The sequence below is a fragment of the Mobula birostris genome, chromosome 18 (assembly GCF_030028105.1).
Source record: "Mobula birostris isolate sMobBir1 chromosome 18, sMobBir1.hap1, whole genome shotgun sequence".
NCBI classification, from domain to species: domain Eukaryota; kingdom Metazoa; phylum Chordata; class Chondrichthyes; order Myliobatiformes; family Myliobatidae; genus Mobula; species Mobula birostris.
Window position 1 is genome coordinate 37,045,039 of NC_092387.1, and position 20,830 is coordinate 37,065,868.

At 42.5% G+C, this 20,830-nt stretch overlaps 1 protein-coding gene across 1 annotated transcript in view; it reads left to right on the forward strand.

Moving 5' to 3' along the window:
* Positions 1-1,560: 1,560 nt before the first annotated feature.
* Positions 1,561-20,830, forward strand: part of LOC140211833 (transmembrane protein 150A) — a 71,244-nt gene continuing 51,974 nt past the window's right edge. Inside the window, exon 1 of the mRNA XM_072282004.1 lies at positions 1,561-1,846. Within this exon, the coding sequence (XP_072138105.1) occupies positions 1,782-1,846 (65 nt within the window). The 5' untranslated portion in view covers positions 1,561-1,781. The remainder of the gene's footprint in view (positions 1,847-20,830) is intronic.

Below are 20,830 nucleotides of genomic sequence, written 5' to 3' on the forward strand. Positions count from 1 at the left end.
TTTCACATAAAGTGATGCATAATAGTTCATTAAGAATGAACTTTATGGAATAAGAGGTGCATGAACAGAAAATTGGCTAACTGAGAGCCGAGACCCTGGCCCAACATCGACTGTACTCTTTTCCATAGATGTTGTCTGGCCTGCTGACATCCTCCAGCATTTTGTGTGTGTTGCCAGTATCTTTCTAGGGGGAGGGGGTCTACAGTCTGGAGTAATTGACACTGAGTCTTTCCATGTCCTGTCTCCTCCACAGATGAAAGTAAACTATTCTATAACATTGTTTGAAAAGCAGAAATCAGAGTCAGGTTTAACATCACCGGTATATACAGGTATTGTGAAATTTAACTTTGCGGCAGCATTTCAATGCAATACATGATAAATGTAAAAGAAAACTAAACTATATATATATAGATATATATATATATATATATATATATATATATATATATGTACACACACGAAAGCTGTTCCTGAATCGCTGGTGTTTTAGTAAACATTTTTCTTCCGTCTACATTACACAGTCCTGCACTGCAAAAGGTTCTTTATTGACAGTAAAGAATGCTCGGACATTTTGACGCTGGGCAAGTTTGTCAGTTTGCGTTCTTTTTATTAATGGAACTCAAGATCCCCCATTGCTGGCTGACATGTAAGCAATAGATGTTGAATGAAGACTCCTTTGGTGGTCGTATCTGCTCTCACACATAAATAAACATAGAAATGGCAGTGCCTGAGTAGAAATGACCTTGGAGATAGTTGGAGTGGCTTCGGCAGAGGAAAGGCAAACATGAGATGAGTGAATTTTCTACAGGGTTAAAATAGTGCAAAATAATTTGTAATAGTTTGGTTTGGGTGGAGGTAGTGGCAGAAGATTTAATATTTTGCGGCAGTTGTAGTCTTAAAATTCTTACAAACTAATCTGGATAGCGTTAATTATGTTGGGGAAGTCCAGAACGAGGGGTCACAGTTTGAGGATAAAGGGGAAGCCTTTTCGGACCGAGATTAGGAAAAACTTCTTCACACAGAGAGTGGTGAATCTGTGGAATTCTCTGCCACAAGAAACAGTTGAGGCCAGTTCATTGGCTATATTTAAGAGGGAGTTAGATATGGCCCTTGCGGCTAAAGGGATCGGGGGTATGGGGGGAAGGCAGGTACAGGGTTCTGAGTTGGATGATCAGCCATGATCATACTGAATGGCGGCGCAGGCTCGAGGGGCCGAATGGCCTACTCCTGCACCTATTTTCTATGTTTCTTATTATATTTGGTTTAAATATAGTAGTTTTGAAGAGCCTCCTACGGTTCGCACTTTAATCGCAGATGGTCTGCGATATTGCACCATTGACCTGTAGTCCGCAAAGGACCCCGAGATCTGCGGAAATGTTACTTTTTCAGAAGGAGAGAGAGAGAGAGAGAGAGAGAGAGAGAGAGAGAGAGAGAGAGAGAGAGAGAGAGAGAGAGAGAGAGAGAGAGAGAGAGAGAGAGAGAGAGAGAGAGAGAGAGAGAGAGGGAGGGAGGGAGGGAGGGAGGGAGGGAGCCTGGAGCGACAGCTGGCAACAGATGCAACTTCCTCTAAACTCCCTGCTGGCTGCTCTTCGGGTGTGAACTCGTCTTCAACGTGTGAATCATCGAGCCGGAGCTGGATAAGGCTTCTGGCTCCGGCACCGCGAGAGGGTTTCCACCTCGGGTTCTTGAATTTTTTCCTCTTGATGGTTTTCTCTGATGGTGTAATCGAGTGGATCGTGCTGCTGTTGGACCTGGCTTGATCTCTTGCATTGGGAATCACCATGAGCTGCTGGCTGTTACTGCCTCTGTTGACCAGTATTGTATCCATCGCGGGAACGTGGACAGTGTGAGGATAAATGTTTTTCCCATCTTGGTCTAGTCCCCTTATTTTGGAACCCTACAACAATTCACCTCGTTCTTTCTCTTTCTCCTGTTTTTCGCTTCAGTTATTTTGAACGAACTTTCTCTGCTGCTTCCGGCTACTTTTTCGTCTCCGAAGTCTCTCAGCGCGTACTTTCCGATTCCATTCCCAAATTCAATGTCGCATCCTAAAATCTCAGTCCAGGTTTTCCGAGGTCCCCAAATCTAACAACTTTCGTTCACTTCACTGACTTTAGAATCGTTATTACGGGAAGTGAAGGAGGTGAATTGTGAACTTAATGTTGAAACTTATTTGTTACGGGGTTTTGATTTGTTGAGGGCTTAGGGATGAGAGAGGTCATGAGAGGGCTTTCCTGAAAAGGTACTTTTCAGTGAGCTGGTGACTATTGAAGCTCCATGATTTGATCCTAATACTGTCACTTTAAGAGGTAAGTGCCTTTAAAATTATAAAGCACTACTTTCAATTTCAAACAACGAGGCCGACATTCCCATTCCACCCCCACCCCCACCACGATCAAATGAAGTATTTTATTCTGATTAATCATTCAGGGGACCGGCCCCTTTTTTGCTGAATCGAACACACAGGCACTCAACACTTGGTTGTTTCTGTAGGCTGTGCTTTTTAATCAGAATAAGCAGGTGCCTTGATATGTGTTTGGTGCCATTTGCCGAAATTATTGAACACGGAATGCCTATTTCAGAACACTCCCAAACTACTTGAAACAGGTCTAAGGGAGGAAGAATTGGGAGGGGGTGGGGACCTCAGCAACTTCATTCGACGTCAGTCACTTTCTTTTTGGGGTTGGTTGCTATTTGGTGGGGCTAAATCGGGATTGAAACTGCAGTTCCACAAACAAACTACTTGTCATAGAATTATAGAGGCATGCAGCACAGTGAGAAGGCCTTTTTCTTACAGTATTAAAGTGACCATCAAGGGTCTAAGTATATTAATCCCATTTACCAGCACTTGGCTCATTGCCTTGGTGATTCAAGTGCTCGTTTCTTAAATAATGTGAAAGTCAAGTGCTTGTTTCTTAAATAATGTGGAAGTACCTGTCGCTTTTGTGCTCTCTCCAATGCAATCACTTCCTTCCTAAAGTATGGTGACTGTGATTGCACACAGTATTCCAGTTGTGGCCCAACCAAGGTTGTATTAAGTTGTACCATGCCTTCCTGCTCTAATACTCTATGCCCCCTCTAAGGAAGTCGAGCATCCTATATGCCTTCTTCACCATTCTACATTTGGACGTGTATAAATAGCAAGGTCCCTTTGTTTCTCATTACTCCCTAGGACCCTACCATTCTTAATAAATTTCCCACCCTTATAAGACCTATTACCTACACTTACAGAATTAAATCCAATCTGTAATTGCTCTGACCAACCTACCGACTGATTATTGTCATCCTGGAGTTTAAGACTTTCTGCCTCATTATCAACGTCATAAGTTTTTGGTCACTTGCAAACTTATTATCTTCCTATCTCAGTTGTTAATGTAGAAAACAAATAACAGGGATATCCTCCTGATCTCTGTGGTATCCAACAGGCTTCCAATCACCAAAGCAATCCTCCATTTCCATTGTCACCCTCTGTCTCCTAGCCAATTTTGGATCCAATTTGCCAAATTGCCTTGGGTCCCATAGCCTTTACCTTTTGAACCTGTCTTCCAAGTCTTTACTGAAATGCAAGCAGAGTGCATCAATCAATATAGTTTGCTATGATTTCAAAAAACTCTATTAAGTTAATCAGACTGCTTCTCCCACCAATAAATCAATTGACCAATATCCTTGGTCAATACATGTCTTGCTGGTGAAGTTAGACTAGCTGGCTTTTAATTACCTGGCTTATTGAATAGAGGCACCACATTTACAGCTCTCAAGTCACCTAGCACCATATCTATTTATCCATTTCATTTATATTTCAGTATTAGGGTTCAGCCTAGTTGGAATACATCTCATCATGTCCTGGAGATTTAAGCAACTTTATGACTGCTAAGCTATCAAATACTTCTTCCCTGGACTTGCCATCTTTTTTTTTTACCTTTTTGGGAACGCAATAGCTGAGCTCTGTTTCACTTTTAGAAGAATCCCATTACCTGAGTGAAATTTTACCTTGAAGTTGCAGCTTCCAGTCTGCATTTGCCTTGTCCTGCCTAATGACTTTACCCATAAAGCCTCATTTGAACATTCTTCCTCATTATTCCAGTGATGGTTTCCTAGGACCCTATAATGCAATGTCTCCTCCTTCAACCTCCTACCCACACCCATGTACATCCCTGCCATCTCCAACCATCAGGCCTGAATGTTCTATTCCAACACACGCAAAATGCTGGAGGAATTCAACAGATCAAGCAGCCAGAGGGAAATGAACATTGATGTTTTGGGCCAAGACCCTTAATCGTGAAAAAGCCCAAAAGTTGACTATTTATTCCCCTTTATAAATGCTACCTGACTTGCTAAGTTCCTCCAGCATTTTGTGTGCGTAAATCAAGATATTCAGCATCTACAGAATCTCTTGCGTCTCTGAAAGTTCTATACCCTGGAATTTTGAATTGCTCTAAGTTCATCAGCCTTACCGATCAGGCTTCTTGCATTAACGCCGACGTGGTCTAGCCTTCTGATCCTCCATTATAATGTCTGTGATGTTTGCTCTGCCTACTAGACTGACCTAGTTCTCGTCTACATTTGTCCGAACCTTACTATTGTATGTCTTTTGTTCTGGGATAGTTTGAAAGAAATCCACAGCTATGCTTTGCTTAATGTTGCATGCAATCACATAACAATTATTCCAAAATCTTAAACCGTAAAATCATAATATATATAAACAGAATTAGGCCATCCAACCCATCAAATCTGCTCTGCCATTCAACTGTAGCTATTTTTTAAAAACACATTCTCCTGCCTTCTGCCTGTAATCACTAAGCCCCTTACCAATCAAGAATCGATCAATCTTTGTCTTAAAAACACCCGGGGACATGGCAATGAATTCCACAGATTCATCACTCTCTGTTTGGATCCTCTCCATCTCAGTTATCAAGGGACATCCATTTATTCTTATGCTGTGCTCTCAGACCCTAGACCCTTCTATTAAGGGCAACATTCTCTATCCATGTCCACTCTATCCAGGCCTTTTAGTATTCAATAGGTTTCACTGAGACCTCCTCCCACCTCATCCTTCTGAACTCCTTCTAGTAGAGGTCCAGAGCCATCAATCACCCCTGAAACCAATATTCAAAGTAAATTTAAATTTTATTATCAAAATACATATGTGTCACCATATACAACCTGGAGATTCATTTTCTTGTGGGCATACTCAATAAATCTATAGAATAATAACCATAACAGAATCAGTGAAAGACCGCCCGACTGGAGTGTTCAACTAGAGCAGAAGACAACAAGCTGTGCCGACAATACAAAAGAAGAAATAATAAATAAATAAATAAACAAACAAGCAATATATATTGAGAACATGAGATGAAGGATTCTTGAAAATGAGTACATAGGTTGTGGGAACATTTGTGGGTTGGGGCAAATGAAGCTGAGTGAAGTTATCCCCTTTGGTTCAGGAGCCTGATGGTCGAGGGGTAATAACTGTTCCTGAACCTGGTGGTGTGAGCTCTGAGGCTCTTGTACCTTCTTCCTGATGGCAGCTGCGTGAAGAGAGCATGGCCTGGGTGGTTGGTGTGGGGTTGAGGAGTCCCTAATGATGGATGCTGTTTTCCTGTGACAGCATTTCATATAGATGTGCTCAATGATTGGGAGGGGTTTACCTTTGAGGGACTGGGCTGTATCCACTACTTTTTCAAGGTGTAGTTATGGCAAATTGCCAGGCTAGAGATAAGTGTGCTTGCTTCATGCTTAAGAGTTGATTGAAGTAATGCATTTTTTTTGTTTTGATTTCAAAAGTTTGTATTTACAGTAAATCTGCCTTTGTCTGAGTTATATTTATTAAATATATCCAATGAACCAGGAACTTGAGCTATAGCCAAAAGTGAAGGGAAGAAGATTACGATGTGAGGTGTGATGCATTCCAATAAGCTGGAATAGAGTGCCTGACCACTGAGCCTGCAGGTTGGGGCATTGTCAGACTTACTCGGAACAAAAAGTTTCATTTACTTCACTTACCCAAGGGGTCAGTGACATTGAATCCATGGGAATATGTATCATAAAGACACCAGGACATAGCACTTTGTGAAACAAAGTCGGAATAGTTGCCAGATTTGTATTTACAATGCATTTCCACTTTTAAAGATGGATGTGTTGAAAAAGGATGCAATGTCACCAGGCTGAATTCATGTAGAATTTATGATTCTGTACGTTATTTCATCTGACAGGTAGGATGGTAAACTGTGCAAACATGGATCGTAAGTTGGTTGGTAGACAGGAAACAAAGAGTAGGGATTAACAGGTCCCTTTCAGAATGGCAGGCGGTGTCTAGTGGGGTACCACAAGGCTCAAAGCTGGGACTGCCGCTGTTTACAATATACATTAATGATTTAGATGAAGGGATTAAAAGTAACATTAGCGAATTTGCAGATGACACAAAGCTGGGTGGCAGTGTGAGATGTGTGGAGGTTGTTGAGATGATTCAGGATGACTTGGACAGGTTGGGTGAGTGGGCAGATGCATGGCAAATGCAGTTTAATGTGGATAAATGTGAGGTTATCCACTTTGGTGGTAAGAACAGGAAAGCAGATTACTATTTGAATGGTGTCAAGTTAGGAAAAGGGGAAGTACAATGAGATCTAGGTGTCCTTGTTCTTCAGTCACTGAAAGTAAGCATGCAGGTACAGCAGGCAGTGAAGAAAGCTAATGGCATGTTGGCCTTCATAACAAGGGGAGTTGAGTATAGGAGCAAAGAGGTCCTTCTGCAGTTGTACAGGGCCCTGGTGAGACCACACCTGGAGTATTGTGTACAGTTTTGGTCTCTAAATTTGAGGAAGGACATTCTTGCTATTGAGGGAGTGCAGCGTAGGTTCATGAGGTTAATTCCCGGGATGGCAGGACTGTCGTATGTTGAAAGATTGGAGCGACTGGGCACGTATACACTGGAATTTAGAAGGATGAGAGGGGATCTGATTGAAACATATGACATTATTAAAGGATTGGACACGCTGGAGGCAGGAAACATGTTCCCGATGTTGGGGGAGTCCAGAACCAGAGGCCGCAATTTGAGAATAAGGGGTAGGCCATTTAGAACGGAGTTGAGGAAAAACTTTTTCACCCAGAGAGCTGTGGATCTGTGGATCTGTGGAATGCTGTGCCTCAGAAGGCAGTGGAGGCCAATTCTCTGGATGCTTTCAAGAAAGAGTTAGATAGAGCTCTTAATGATAGTGGAGTCAAGGGATGTGGGGATAAGGCAGGAACAGGGTACTGATTGTGGATGATCAGCCATGATCACAGTGAATGGTGGTGCTGGCTCGAAGGGCCGAATGGCCTACTCCTGCACCTATTGTCTATTCACTGAACTCCATAGAGTTACAAATGGAGGGTAAACTAAGCTATGTAGTAATTTCAGTGTGCACTTGCCTGAGGGTTTCTTAATAACTAATTATGTTTAAATGGCTCTTTATGAGGTTGCACAAGAATGTCATTGCATGATTTTCTTCCAGCATCTGAAGTAGCTCATTTATCAGATTGTTTGAAAGAAAGTTCCTTTGAGGCAGAAAGATCACTCATCTCATCGGTCAATTGCTGTATCTTTGTGGTGGTCAAATATGCCAGTTAAGTTTCAGATTCATTTATTTATCTGGTGTACATCAAAACATACAGTGAAATGCATCATTTGCATTAGCAACCAACACACCAAAGGATGTGCTGTGGGCAGCCCACAAGTGTTGCCCCACATTCCTACACCAGCATAGCATGTCTGTGATACTTGGCAGAAAAGCACACAACTCAACAAGCAACGAAACAACACTGCAGTATAAAACCCTTTCCTTCCTCCCACTCACCCACACTCATGGTCACTCTTCTGACCCCAGACCTCTGGGCCTCCAACCTCCAAAGTTTGGCTAATGGGCTTCAACTTCAGGACTTCCTTCTGATTGATCTTCGCGCTTCGACCTTTGGTATTAACCCCCGGACTGGCTGATGACAGGACACGAGTTCTAGGCCCACTGACGCACCGGCCCTTGAGCCTCCCGCTTGTAGAGACATCTAATCTTGGGACTCACTGACCTAGGCCAGTCCAACATCCAAGAATATCCTTCATCACCCGTCTACATTGCTGGCCTTTGAGCATGGAGTGGACATCTTGACTCTGGATTTCCTCAGTCATCCATGTACATCACTGGCCTTTGAAGATGGAGCACTTAGCAGTGGTCTAGACTCCGGTCTGACCTCTAATTCTGCCATATTCTTGTCCCTAAACCCTAATCTAACCTCTAACTAACCTGCATTTTGTTCCTAAATCATAATCTGATCTCTAACTCACCTGCATTTTGTTCTGAAATCCTTTGACCTCTAACTCACCTGCATCTTGTCCCTAAATCCCAATCTGACCTCTAACTCAACTTTATCCTGTCCCTAAAAATTACCCCTAACTCCTGTCCCTGTCCCCAAAACCATCCCTGTGAACTTAAGAAAATGGCCATGACCTCAACAGAGACCGCAGCTCAGCAGCATCTTGATTGAAAGCTATGCTGGACTGACCACATTTGGGCAATCTCTAACTCACAGCCTCCTCTTTCTATAAATTAACGTCTAAAAATGTTCACAGGGTTTTAATTTGAAGCAGTAATATTGAGAAATCTTGCAGAGAAAAACACAGGTAGGAATGAGTTGACTTGGTTCAGTGAATAACCTGAATTTATGAGGAAGGTCACACCAAAGTAATCCCTTAATTCTTGAGTGTACTGAACCAAAGATTTATTCATTTAATTGAACGAGATGGAGGTACTCTCACAGATTTAAGGGCAAGTCATGATTTCTTTATCTCAGCTCTTGGATACATCAAGACCTGTGAGTAGCTGACTATAAGGAAGAAGAAAGGATAGCATTTCAGGCTGCAGTGGGGGTTCCTGTTCGATTTAATGGTTCAAGATGAGGGAGGGAGAAGCACAGACTAAGTTCCCACTCTTGGTTATTTTAGAATAACCCCAGTTAGCACTGGGAGATTCACTCAATGGCTATTTTATTAGGTACAAGAGTGGAACCCGGCGCAGTATTCTGCTGCTGTAGCCTATTCACTCCAAGGTGTGCATGCAGAGTTTGCTCTTCTGTACACCACTGTTGTGATGCATGTTTTTTGAGTTATTTCTGCCATCCTTGAGCCAGTCTGGCTATTCTCCTCTGACCTCTCTCATTAACATGGCGTTTTCACACACAGAATCCCTTAATCGCCACTCACTGGATTTTTTTTTTGGTTTTTTGCACTGTTATCTGTAAACCCTAGAGACTGTTGTGCATGAAAACCCCAGGAGATCAGCAGTTTCTGAGATACTCAAACCACCCCACCTGGCACCAACAATCATTCCACAGCCAAAGTCACTTAGATCACATTTCTTCTCCATTCTGATGTTTGGTCTGAACAACAACTGAACCTCTTGGCCATGTCTGCATGTTTTTATGCACTGTGCTGCTGCCACATGATTAGCTAATTAGATATTTGCATTAATGAGCAAGTGCACAGGTGTACCTAATCAAGTGGCCACTGAGTGTAATCTATGAGGACAGAGATTCTCCAACTGAATTTTGAGTAAGAAGGTTGTGGATTTAAGTCCCAAACTGGAGAATTGCAAACCTGACCTGTGTTGATACTCCACTACAGTAACAAGGAGATGTTACACTTTTGAATATCCCATCTTTCGGATAAGACATTTAACAAGTCCCTTTTAGACACAAAATACCCCATGGCACTATTGTATAAAAGCACAATGGGGCCATCTCTGATATCTTGGCGAATATTTATATCCCAACCAATATGTCAAAGAGTGCATCATCTTGTCTGTATCATATTGCTGTGCACAATCTAGTTGCTGCCTTTGTATTGTGTAATTAGTTGTCACACTTTGAATAAATGTAGGTCTCATATGAGATGAGAGCAAAGATTGACTGTGATGGGCAAGAGAGCCAAATAACTTGCCAGTAATGAATGTCCAGGCTTACACATGAAGAGTGGCATCTTGAATGAAGCACTGAAAGAAACTGGTACCTACAAGTCCGAACCTCAGTGTGGGTCACCGGCTCCAGGAAGGGACAATGTGCTCGTAGTGAGGAGTATGCTGCTGAGTGAGTGGAAGAAATCCAGTAACAGTGGAGGCAGACTTTGCTATAAAATGAAAGAACCATATGCATGTGGTAACAGCGGGGCCAGTGGTGGTGGGCAGCCAACTACTTGTCCCACAGTTCAGCAGAAGAGTGGTTAAGGTTATGTGACGTCATGTCAGGGTGGAGGAGTTTGGCTTACTTGCTGATTCCGCCATGTTGGTGTTTGATTGGCCCACTTAAAGGATGTGGCCACTCCTTCCCAATGGTTGGTTTGCATGCCATGGCACTGGTTTCCAGTTCTGAGTGCCTCGGAGGTATAAGAATAAGACTTGCGGGAGGCTTGGCCTCTTTCTTTTGTCTCCAGCACCCACTTCAGGCTGAAATCATGACCAACGCTGTAGGACCATTGGGAAAGAGCATTGTAGGCTCCACCCCACCCCACATTTGTTTAGTTAAGTATTCATTTCAGCATGCTTAGTTCTTTAGTCTTATAATTTGGGGAAATTTAATGGAGTACCCATTAAGTTAAAGGGTGACTGGATGTTCAGTATTGTGGTTTTGTAAACTTTAGGGTAGTTTAGATGGGCACTTGTTTAGCTAGGTGCTCAGTTTAGTGGTCCACTATTCATTTTAAATAAATAGTTGATGTGCCCATTTGCAACATGTAACTTGTGTTTCACTCATTGGACCCTGGAATCTGCCTCCACATTACACCAGAACTGCTGCACAAAATGTCAGGTTCCTGAGTCTCTGTCTAACAGAGTGCTGCGCTGGGGTTCTAGGAACAGGACATAGACTGATTGTAACAGCAGCCCTGTCATGAATACAACAGAATGTGGAGCATATACTGTGGATTCTGGTTAATTCGGACACATTGGGACAAGTACATTTGGCCCAATTAAGCGGCTGCCCTAATCAGCCGAACTTTTGTAGAAATAGTTAAAAAGGATGGAATCCACAGTATTTATATGGAAGTAAAAATAAATTGGGGTTGTGCAAATTTTAGTACAATGGCTTTATAGTTTGACAGTTTTTGGTAAATAACCGGAGGTGTGATGAAGAGATATTTTCAAGATAGCGAGTTGCTATCACGTGAGAAAGCAAGAAATTTCAAAATTACAGTTGCAACATCCAACTTCTTGCAAAGACAAATTGATGAGGTTGAAATACTAATCAGCCATGGTCTAACTGAAGAGTAAAACGATTGTTCTGATTTTGAATGCATTGCCCAGAGGGATGGGAGAATCAGATTCAAAAGTAACTTTAAATAGGCAACAGTAAACACAGTGGATTCTGGTTAACTGGGACACATCAGGACCGGTACATTTTGGCCCAATTAAGCGGCTGGCCCAATTAGCCGAAGTTTCATTGAAGTAGTTAAAAAGGTATAAAAAAGATAAACCACCATTTAACTGAGTAACAAATTATGTATCTAAATGAAATACAAAACAAATTAGGTTGCCCATTGTGTTTGACAGTGACAGGAAACCTGTGTGTGAGAGTTTTTAAACTGGAAAAGCTGCTTCACTGGGGCAGTTCGTTTCTCTCGACCTCAGAGGTCCGGATCCATTGGGATAAGTAGATGTCACAACCGGAGTTTTCCCTGGTTGCAGTGGATCATCGTGACATCTTCTGTGCCATGCCCTTCGTTCTCCAGTGAAGCATTGCAGAACTGCCTTCGTGGCCATTGGATCTCACTGTAGATGTCATCTGCTAGTCTGCTGGAGCTGACTTTGCGTGCTAGGACAGATGTCTCTATCTAGCCAGGGTATAAGTCTTGCTGGCTACCCTCACCTGGTTTAGCCCGCCTGTCAAAGTGGTGTCCTAGTGTGTGGCTGCTGTCACATACAAACAGCTACTTGGAACTATGGCTAGTAGCTGCGTGTCCAGTGGGGACCAAAGGTAACATTCATGATGATTGTCAATACCTTCAAAATCTTCGTAGTTCTGAACTTGTTGAAGTCATGAAATCATTTTCACTTCTGGCTGTTCCTGGCATTTCCGAGTCTGAATGCTTGAAACCGCAGTGAGCAAAATGGTTCTGAATTGTCTTACTGCTTGCCACCAGTGACAAAATCACTGCTTTTTGAACACCAACACATCCAACCTACGCGATTTAAAAACTGTTTGCTCTAAGCATGGTGTGGTGTCTTACCACCACATGATGTGCACGTGACTGACGTTAGTTAGAAAATGTTCAACAACAGGTCCTGCCCCAGTTAAGTGGCATATTGTCCCAAATAAACAGAGGGAATCTTGGCTATTTTCTCAATTAGTTTTTGTTCTTTCAAGGTTGTCCCAAATAAGCAGCTGCTCCGGATAACCAAAGGCCCAATTAACCAAAATCCACTGTATACTCAATGGGTACTAAATAACATTGGGAAAGAACAGGCACATTAGATTTTAATTGGTATCCCTTTTGACTATGACACTTCTGTGCTACACCATTTTATGATTCTAAGAGTAAAGGGTTGGCTACAATTTGTTGACGTACTTATTTTAAATGCAGAACGTCTCAGGCAGCAATGTGAAGGGATCCCTGCCCTATGGAATGTTAATAAACTTGCCAAGTCCCTGAAGCAGGCAGAACCAGCTAGGGGAGATCAACCCTGAGTTTCTCCTATGTACATGAGTTGGCTTGAAAAAAATGTGTAACTCTTGACACATCCTTAAAAGCAGGTTATATAAATTCATTGAACTGAGGAACACCTTTGAGCTATTTGCAGTTTCATTCCATTCATATTTAGAATCCAGTAACACACTGTTTCTCTGTGCAACTGGTCACTTGCCACTCATTTCCAACTCGTTACCTGCAGCCTATTTAAACCCAACTCTCATCCACAGACCTTGTTTACCCATCAAATCAACTTGTTTTGTGGCCCCTTGTGGCTTGTTATTTTGCAGTTTACTATTAAAGTGATTGTTCACCGCTAAACTGGTAATATGGCGGCGTGTTCCATCGCAGTGGCTTCTACGGGGTCAACAAAAGGTGCTATTGCACTTTTTAAATGTATTTTTATGATTGCAAGACCCTGCTGGACATTAAGAATTTAAAGTACTGCAGGTCTACCCTATCAGTGAGTTGTTCATTGGCAGAGAAAGTGAAGAAGCTGCACATCGTGTTGCTGCCTGCGTCGAAGGAGGCATACAGTCTAATAATGAATGACCGTCTATGTCACTTTTCTTGTGATTGCAAGACCCTTTTGGACATTGTTAGTGTGGAATGCTGCGAGTTCGATTCACCGGTTTATTGGTGGCCAGCTGGGGAGCTGCACAGCCTCGGTCATAGTGAGGACCAGCCCTCCAGCCACATTGTCGCCTGTTTACAGCCGCCCGGAGAGAGGTGTCGGGTGTGGCAGCTGGAGTTGGTACTGTCCCCCCGTGTCCTCTCATCAGAAGACAAGCTGTATTGAGATCAACTGCAGATTTCTGCAACATTCATGGACTCAGGGTCTTGGACTATATTATTATATGTGATTGTATTTTACTGAAATCTTATACAGTATCTGTTTGCTGTCTTATATGTGCTGTGTATGACTGTTGGTATTGTGTTTTGTACTTTGGCCCTGGAATAACGCTGTTTCGTTTAGCTTGTATTCATGGATATACTCATGTGTGGTTGAATGACAATTGAACATGAACTTGGAGGGTAAAAGAGAAATCTGCAAGGAAATTACAGTAATGTGTGTAAAGTGAAGAGTGTGGTTTATAGGGGCTTCAATATTGGTCGAATAATGTAGAGAGCAAAGATAGAAAGGAATTTCCTGACTACGTTCCGGGGAGTATCCTTGAATAATGAGTGTGTACAATCCATATCCACCGGGAGATGAGTGGAAAACGGTGTTCATAACACCCACTGGCTACTACAAATACTTGCTGATGGCTTTCGGACTTTCCAACAGTCTAGCCGTTTCTAAGCCCTCACCCATGAGGTCCTCCGAGACATGCCACATCGGTATGTGTTCGTCTACCTCGATGACATTCTCATCTTCTCCAAGGACCCCCATGGCCACATGAGTCACGTTTGTTCAGTCCTTCAGCGCCTCCTCGAAAACCAACTGTATTGCAAGTTAGAGAACTGCCAGTTCCACCCCCTTTGTCATCTCCTTCCTGGGTTACACCTTTTCACCAGTTCATCAGTCCCTTCAAGATCAGCAATTGGATCAATCCAGTCACTTACTGTCTTCAGCTGCCACCATCCCTCAGGATTACACCTATCTTCCACGCGTCCTGCCTCAAGTCCATTGACCGTGAACCACTCAACCCACCTGAGCCTGCACCCCTGGAACCAAAGATGGTGGAGGCTGGTCCATAGTACATGGTTTTCTGGTTAATGGATTCACACTGAACTGATCTGATCTGATTATATTCCTATGCCAGTCTGAACTGGGGTTGCTAACTCTCAGAAGTTAAAGGCTGATCATCACCTTTCCTTCGAGCAAAGCTTTGCACAGATTTTCTTTGAGCGTATTTACTGTTCTCAAACTATTGGCTGTGGGGGAAAAAAAGTGTTTATTTGACAACTGCTCCATTATTGAACAGTTTGTTTGCTTTTGGTGGATGCAGTAAGCACAAAGCCATTATGGGTGTGTTGGATAAGCGCTGGAGGTTGTGTAGAGGATGGTTAATGGAAGGAATTAGAGCATGACGCTTAGTTATATCAGAGTAGGCAATGCCAACCTAAGCACTGCCTGAATGATGTGCTTGGTGCAGCTAGAGTGTTAACACTGAGTCTGAACTTGATGGCATCTTAAGTGACTGAGAGGTGTATTCTGTCCATTTCATAAGTATGTTTTATGATGGAGATACTGGTTACCATAGGGTTCAACTGGCCTTCAACAAATCAAACATTGAAATATGAACCATTGTCCAATCTCCCTCTCCAGCCCCCCTCCATAATCTGTCTACAGTATGCAGTGGAGTAATGTGACAAGATTAATTTGGACAAGCCAATGTTTGACTGTCCGTGACTGTGTCTGTACCAGTGAGGTGGTTAGATGTGGAGGAGAACACAATAGTGGAGACTGGGCTGGATATTAGAATCTGGAATTTGTCAAGCAACGGAGAGTCAATTTAACTTCATAGGATGGTTATGCATTCTAAATTGAGAACATGAAATTCAATTTTGTCTTATTCAAAATAATGGGAAGCAATATATTTATATCTTTATGAAACATAAAGAGAAAATGAAAAAGAGGGAGAGAATAGGAAAGAGAAAACAGTGAAGTTGTAGTGATAAAGAAGTAAAGAGGAGCAGAGGGAATGGGAAAGGGAGAAGGTTTAGAGGTTTAGTTGATAAACACATCAAAGAAGTTAGAAAAAAGAGGAAAAACTGGGAAACATAGAGCTAGTTTGGATTTCACTCTAACATGTTTTCCAGGGTTCTGGAATACCAGACTAGTCATTTCACCACACTTTATATTTTTCATATATTCTGCTGTCAACAGCTAAGGACAGAATAACAAGTATAGCAGCGTGGCATTAATTAGGGAAACTAATATCTGAAATTGCTTAAATGAATTTATGAGACCACTTTAACAATTGGTTATTTGTGCAACAGCGAAGTTAGAGAAAGTATTGTAGACCAGCAGGGGGATCTTAAGTAGATAAGAAAGAGATTAAATACCAGGATGTGAAGGTAATAATCTCTCGATTATCCTCTGTGCCACATAGCAATGCATACAGAAGTAGGACAGTGGAGATGAATGTGTGACTTCAAAAATTGCGTGGATGAGAGCTATAGATTCTTAGAGCATTGAGCTATGCTTTACAAGGAACATCATATCAGGTTTGGGATCTGTTCCTCATGGACAGTTTTGCTACTATTGCCAGAGAAGATTTACACCAGTTTGGTGGGAATGTGGGAGCAATAGATTCAGAAGATAGAAACAGAAAGCAGAAAATTAATGAGAGAGCTTGGAAGGCAGAGTAAAGGCCAGAAAATGTGAAGAAAGTTTGGCTGACTTGCTGGTGTTTTCAGGGCTGTCTGGGCAGATCTATCATTCTGCTTCCTCTTGCCCCTAATATTTCTTTCTACCTTGATTCTATCTTTATACTTTATTGTCGCCAAACAATTGGTACTAGAACGTACAATTATCACAGCGATATTTGATTCTGCGCTTCACACTCCCTGGATTACAAATATTAAATATTAAAAATATTAAACATAGTTAAAATTAGTAAATAGTAAAAATTTAAATTATAAATCATAAATAGAAAATAGAAAAATGGGAAGTAAGGTAGTGCAAAAAAACCGAGAGGCAGGTCCGGATATTTGGAAGGTACGGCCCAGATCCGGGTCAGGATCCGTTCAGTGGTCTTATCACAGTTGGAAAGAAGCTGTTCCCAAATCTGGCCGTTCGAGTCTTCAAGCTCCTGAGCCTTCTCCTAGAGGGAAGAGGGACGGAAAGTGTGTTGGCTGGGTGGATCTTGTCCTTGATTATCCTGGCAGCACAGCTCCGACAGTGTGTGGTGTAAAGTGAGTCCACACACGGAAGATTGGTTTGTGTGATGTGCTGCTCTGTGTTCATGATCTTCTGCAGCTTCTTTCGGTCTTGGACAGGACAACTTCCATACCAGGTTGCGATGCACCCTAGAAGAATGCTTTCTACGGTGCATCTATAAAAATTAGTGAGGGTTTTAGGGGACAGGCCAAATTTCTTTAGTTTTCTCAGGAAGTAAAGGTGCTGGTAGGCCTTATTGGCAGTGAACTCTGCTTGGTTGAACCAGAGCAGGTCATTTGTGATATTGACCCTGAGGAATTTAAAGCTTTTGACGTGTTCCACTTGCGCACCACCGATGTAAATTGGGTCATGCGGTCTGCTACTCCTTCTGAAGTCAACAACCAATTCCTTCATCTTGCTGACATTGAGGGATAGGTTATTGTCTTCACACCATGCCACCAGGTTCTTAATTTTCTCTCTGTACTCAAACTCATCATTACCCGAGATACGGCCTACAATTGTTGTGTCATCAGCAAACTTATATATTGAGTTTGATGGAAACTTGGCTCCCAGTTGCCTGCAACTTTAATTTTCCATCACATTCCCATGCTGACCTAACAGTCAGTGGAATATAGTGTTACAGTGAGACCCAATGCAAGATGAATGACCAATACCCTATCTTTTGTCTGTGTAGGTTGTAGCCTTTTTGATTTAGGTAACTTGCTGTTTATTTCTAGCTGTCATCCATTTGTGATTTTGGCTCTTTTTCCATTAATTGCTCTATCCTGCTCCGGGCTTGTCTTGTAGCCCTGCTGCAAGCAAAACATAACTCAGAAATCTTTCTTCCCTGGTCCACTGCGCAGTGCATCGGTGACACTTTAGATACCCTCTGCCACTGTTTCTGATTTCTTGAATCCAACAGGTTTGTCTTTAATGCACATCCAATCCCTCTACACCTCTATTACACGTCAGGAAGTTCTAAAGGCTCTCCACTTCTTCCTTGATGGAGGTCCAAGTCGTTCCCGTCCACCAACACACTCATTTACCTGTCTGAACCAAACTTCACATTAACCAACTTCTTCAACTCCACTCAGTTTATCCAAATTAATGGTGTAGCCATGGACACTTGAATGAGACCAAGCTGTGGAATGTGTAGAACAGTCTTGTATCAGTTCTACTCATCCACCCCAACTCTTTTCGTCGGTGACTGCTTTGGCGCCAGTTCCTGCACTCATACAGTATTCAAAGAATTATCAATTTTGCTGCCATTTTCCACCCTTGCTCTCAATGCTCCATCTCCTTCTCATCTCTTTCTGGATTTGTCCATCTCTATCTCTGGGACAGGTTAGTCAGGAGCAAAACCACAAGCCTACAGCCTGTCTTGACTATATTTCCTCCCTCCCTTCATCCTGTAAGGGCGTTGTTCCATTCTCCAAAAACCCCAGTTGATGTCATGTTTGCTCCAGAGACTTATCTGACCTGTGAGACTCATGGAACTTCCCCTCTACCATAATCGATGGAGTCCTTGACCACATCCTATTTATTTCCCAAACCTCTGCTCTCATTTCTGCTTCTCCTGAAATCCAACTACAACTTGAGACTCTGCTTTCATCTTATCATCCTTCACAATCCTATCAGCTTAACAAGGTTCCTCTTCCAATTTCTACCCCTCCACCCACCATCCTCTCAGCGTTTCAGAGGGACTGCTCTCCTCTGCTCCTCCTGTCCTAGCACTTTCCCATGCAACTTACATCCTGTTCCTCTCCCTCTTTCTTTCACACCAACCAGGAACTGAAGCAGTCTTTTCAGATGAAGTAACAATTCATTTGCACCACTTCTAATTTAGTGTACTGCATTCAGTGTTCATTTTGGAGAACTCAAACACAGATCGGGTGATGGTATTGAAAAGCAACTTCCTTCTATCTGAAAGAATGGTCCTGAGCTCCCAGTTGCCTGCAACTTTAATTTTCCATCGCACTCCCATGCTGACCTAACTGTCAGTGGAATATAGTGTTACAGTGAGACCCAATGCAAGATGAATGACCAATACCCTATCTTTTGTCTGTGTAGGTTGTAGCCTTTTTGATTTAGGTAACTTGCTGTTTATTTCTAGCTGTCATCCATTTATGGTTTTGGCTCTTTTCCCAATAATTGCTCTATCCTGCTCCGGGCTTGTGATGTAGCCCTGCTGCAAGCGAAACATAACTCAGAAAGAGAAGTATCGGCCACCTGTCATTGCCTCATTTATCCAATTGGTCTTGCCCCTTCAGAGATATTCCCTTTGTTCTGCCCATTCCTCCCTGTCTTTCCTGCAGCTGTAAACAAGTTTGTGTACTCACTTTCCCAGTTCTGATGAGGGATTTCTAACCTGAGGTAGAGATCACTGGATAAGTTACCTACAAAAGAGCTACTTACCTCTGCAGGGTTTTTACATACCAGTGATATACTTTATACTTTATTGTCGCCAAACAATTGATACTAGAACGTACAATCATCATAGCGATATGTGATTCTGCGCTTCCCGCTCCCTGGATTACAAATCGATAGTAAATATTAAAAATTTAAATTATAAATCATAAATAGAAAATAGAAAAATGGAAAGTAAGGTAGTGCAAAAAAACTGAGATACAGGTCCGGATATTTGGAGGGTACGGCCCAGATCCAGGTCAGGATCCGTTCAGCAGTTGGAAAGAAGCTGTTCCCAAATCTGGCCGTACGAGTCTTCAAGCTCCTGAACCTTCTCCCGGAGGGAAGAGGGACGAAAAGTGTGTTGGCTGGGTGGGTTGTGTCCTTGATTATCCTGGCAGCACTGTGCCAACAGATACAGATTTAAAGTAATTGGCAATAGAAAGAAGAAATAAATATGTTTCAGCAGAAGCGTTTGGAATTCACTCAAAGGCTGGTGGATGCAGAAACACTCACATTAGAGGGTTTCTTCTTTTCCTTTATCAGAGAAATAGGGATGATGCTAGAAGTTATAGACCAGTGAGTCTGATGTCAGTGGTAGGGAAGCTATTAGAGATGGTACTTAGGGATATGATTTAGAAAACATGACCTAATTTCGGATTGTTATCTTGGCTTTTTGCAGGGCAATGCATGTCTAACTAAAGTTTTTTTGAGGAAATGATGAAGGTAGAGCTATGGATGTGTCTGCATGGATTTTAATGACAACATCTCTATGGTAGGCTCAACCATAAAATTAAGATGCCTGGCATTCACAGTTACTTGGCTATCTGGATTCAGAATTGGCTTGCTCATGGAAAGCAGAGGGTAGCAATCAATGGGACGTATTCTGGCCGGAGGTCTGTGACAAGTGATATTCCACAATGATTTGTAATGAAACTTCTGCTGTTTGTGGCAGGTATAAAAATATGAACGTTGGGGGGGGGTGGCTGACAATACAAAGATTGGTAGCATCTTAGATAGTGTAGAAGAATGCCAAAGGATACAGTAGAATATAGATCAGTAGCAGTTACGGGCAGAGAAATAGCAGGTGGAGTTTAATCCAGTCAAACGTGAGTTGTTGCATTTTGAGAGCTCAAACCTACAGAGACAGTAAACTGTTAATGGTAAGATCCTCAACAATGCTGATGAACAGAGTGATCTTGTGGTCCAACTCCATCACTCCCGGAAGGCACCTGTACATGTTGATACAGTGGTAAGCAAGTTGTATGGTGTGCTTGCCTTATTAGTTGAGGCATTGACTTGAAGAGGCAGGGTTTTGCAGCTTCATAAAACTCCGGTTCAGCTGCATCTGGAGTATCGCACGGGATTCTGATTCCCCATCATAGGAGGGATGTAGAGGCTTTGGAGAGTGTACAAAGAGGTTTACCAGGATGTTGCCTGGAGTAGAGGGCAGCATGTCCTATGACAAGAGAAACTTGACAAACTTAGATATACCTGGGTTGTTTTCTCTGGAGCGGTAGAGGCTGAAGAGAAGATTATGAGAAGCATAGACAAAGTAGACAGCCAATTTAAGGTGGCGGGGGGGGGGTGGCGTAAGCTCAAGGGAAATGTGTGGGACAAGCTGCGCACACAGAGATTGGTGGGTGCCTGGAATGCACTGCCAGGGTGGTATTGGAGGCAAGAAAGAGATGTGAATGTGCAGAGAATGGAGGGATATGAATAGGCAGAAGAGATTAGTTTAATTAGCTATTGAATTGCCAATTTAATTAGCTTAACACGACAACGTGGACCAAAGGGCCTATCCAGTGCTGTGCTGTTCTAAGTTCAATGTTCATAGTGTACAGCAAGAGCCACGAATTGTAAGGCAGTGGGTCAAGTACCAGGTTGGAAGT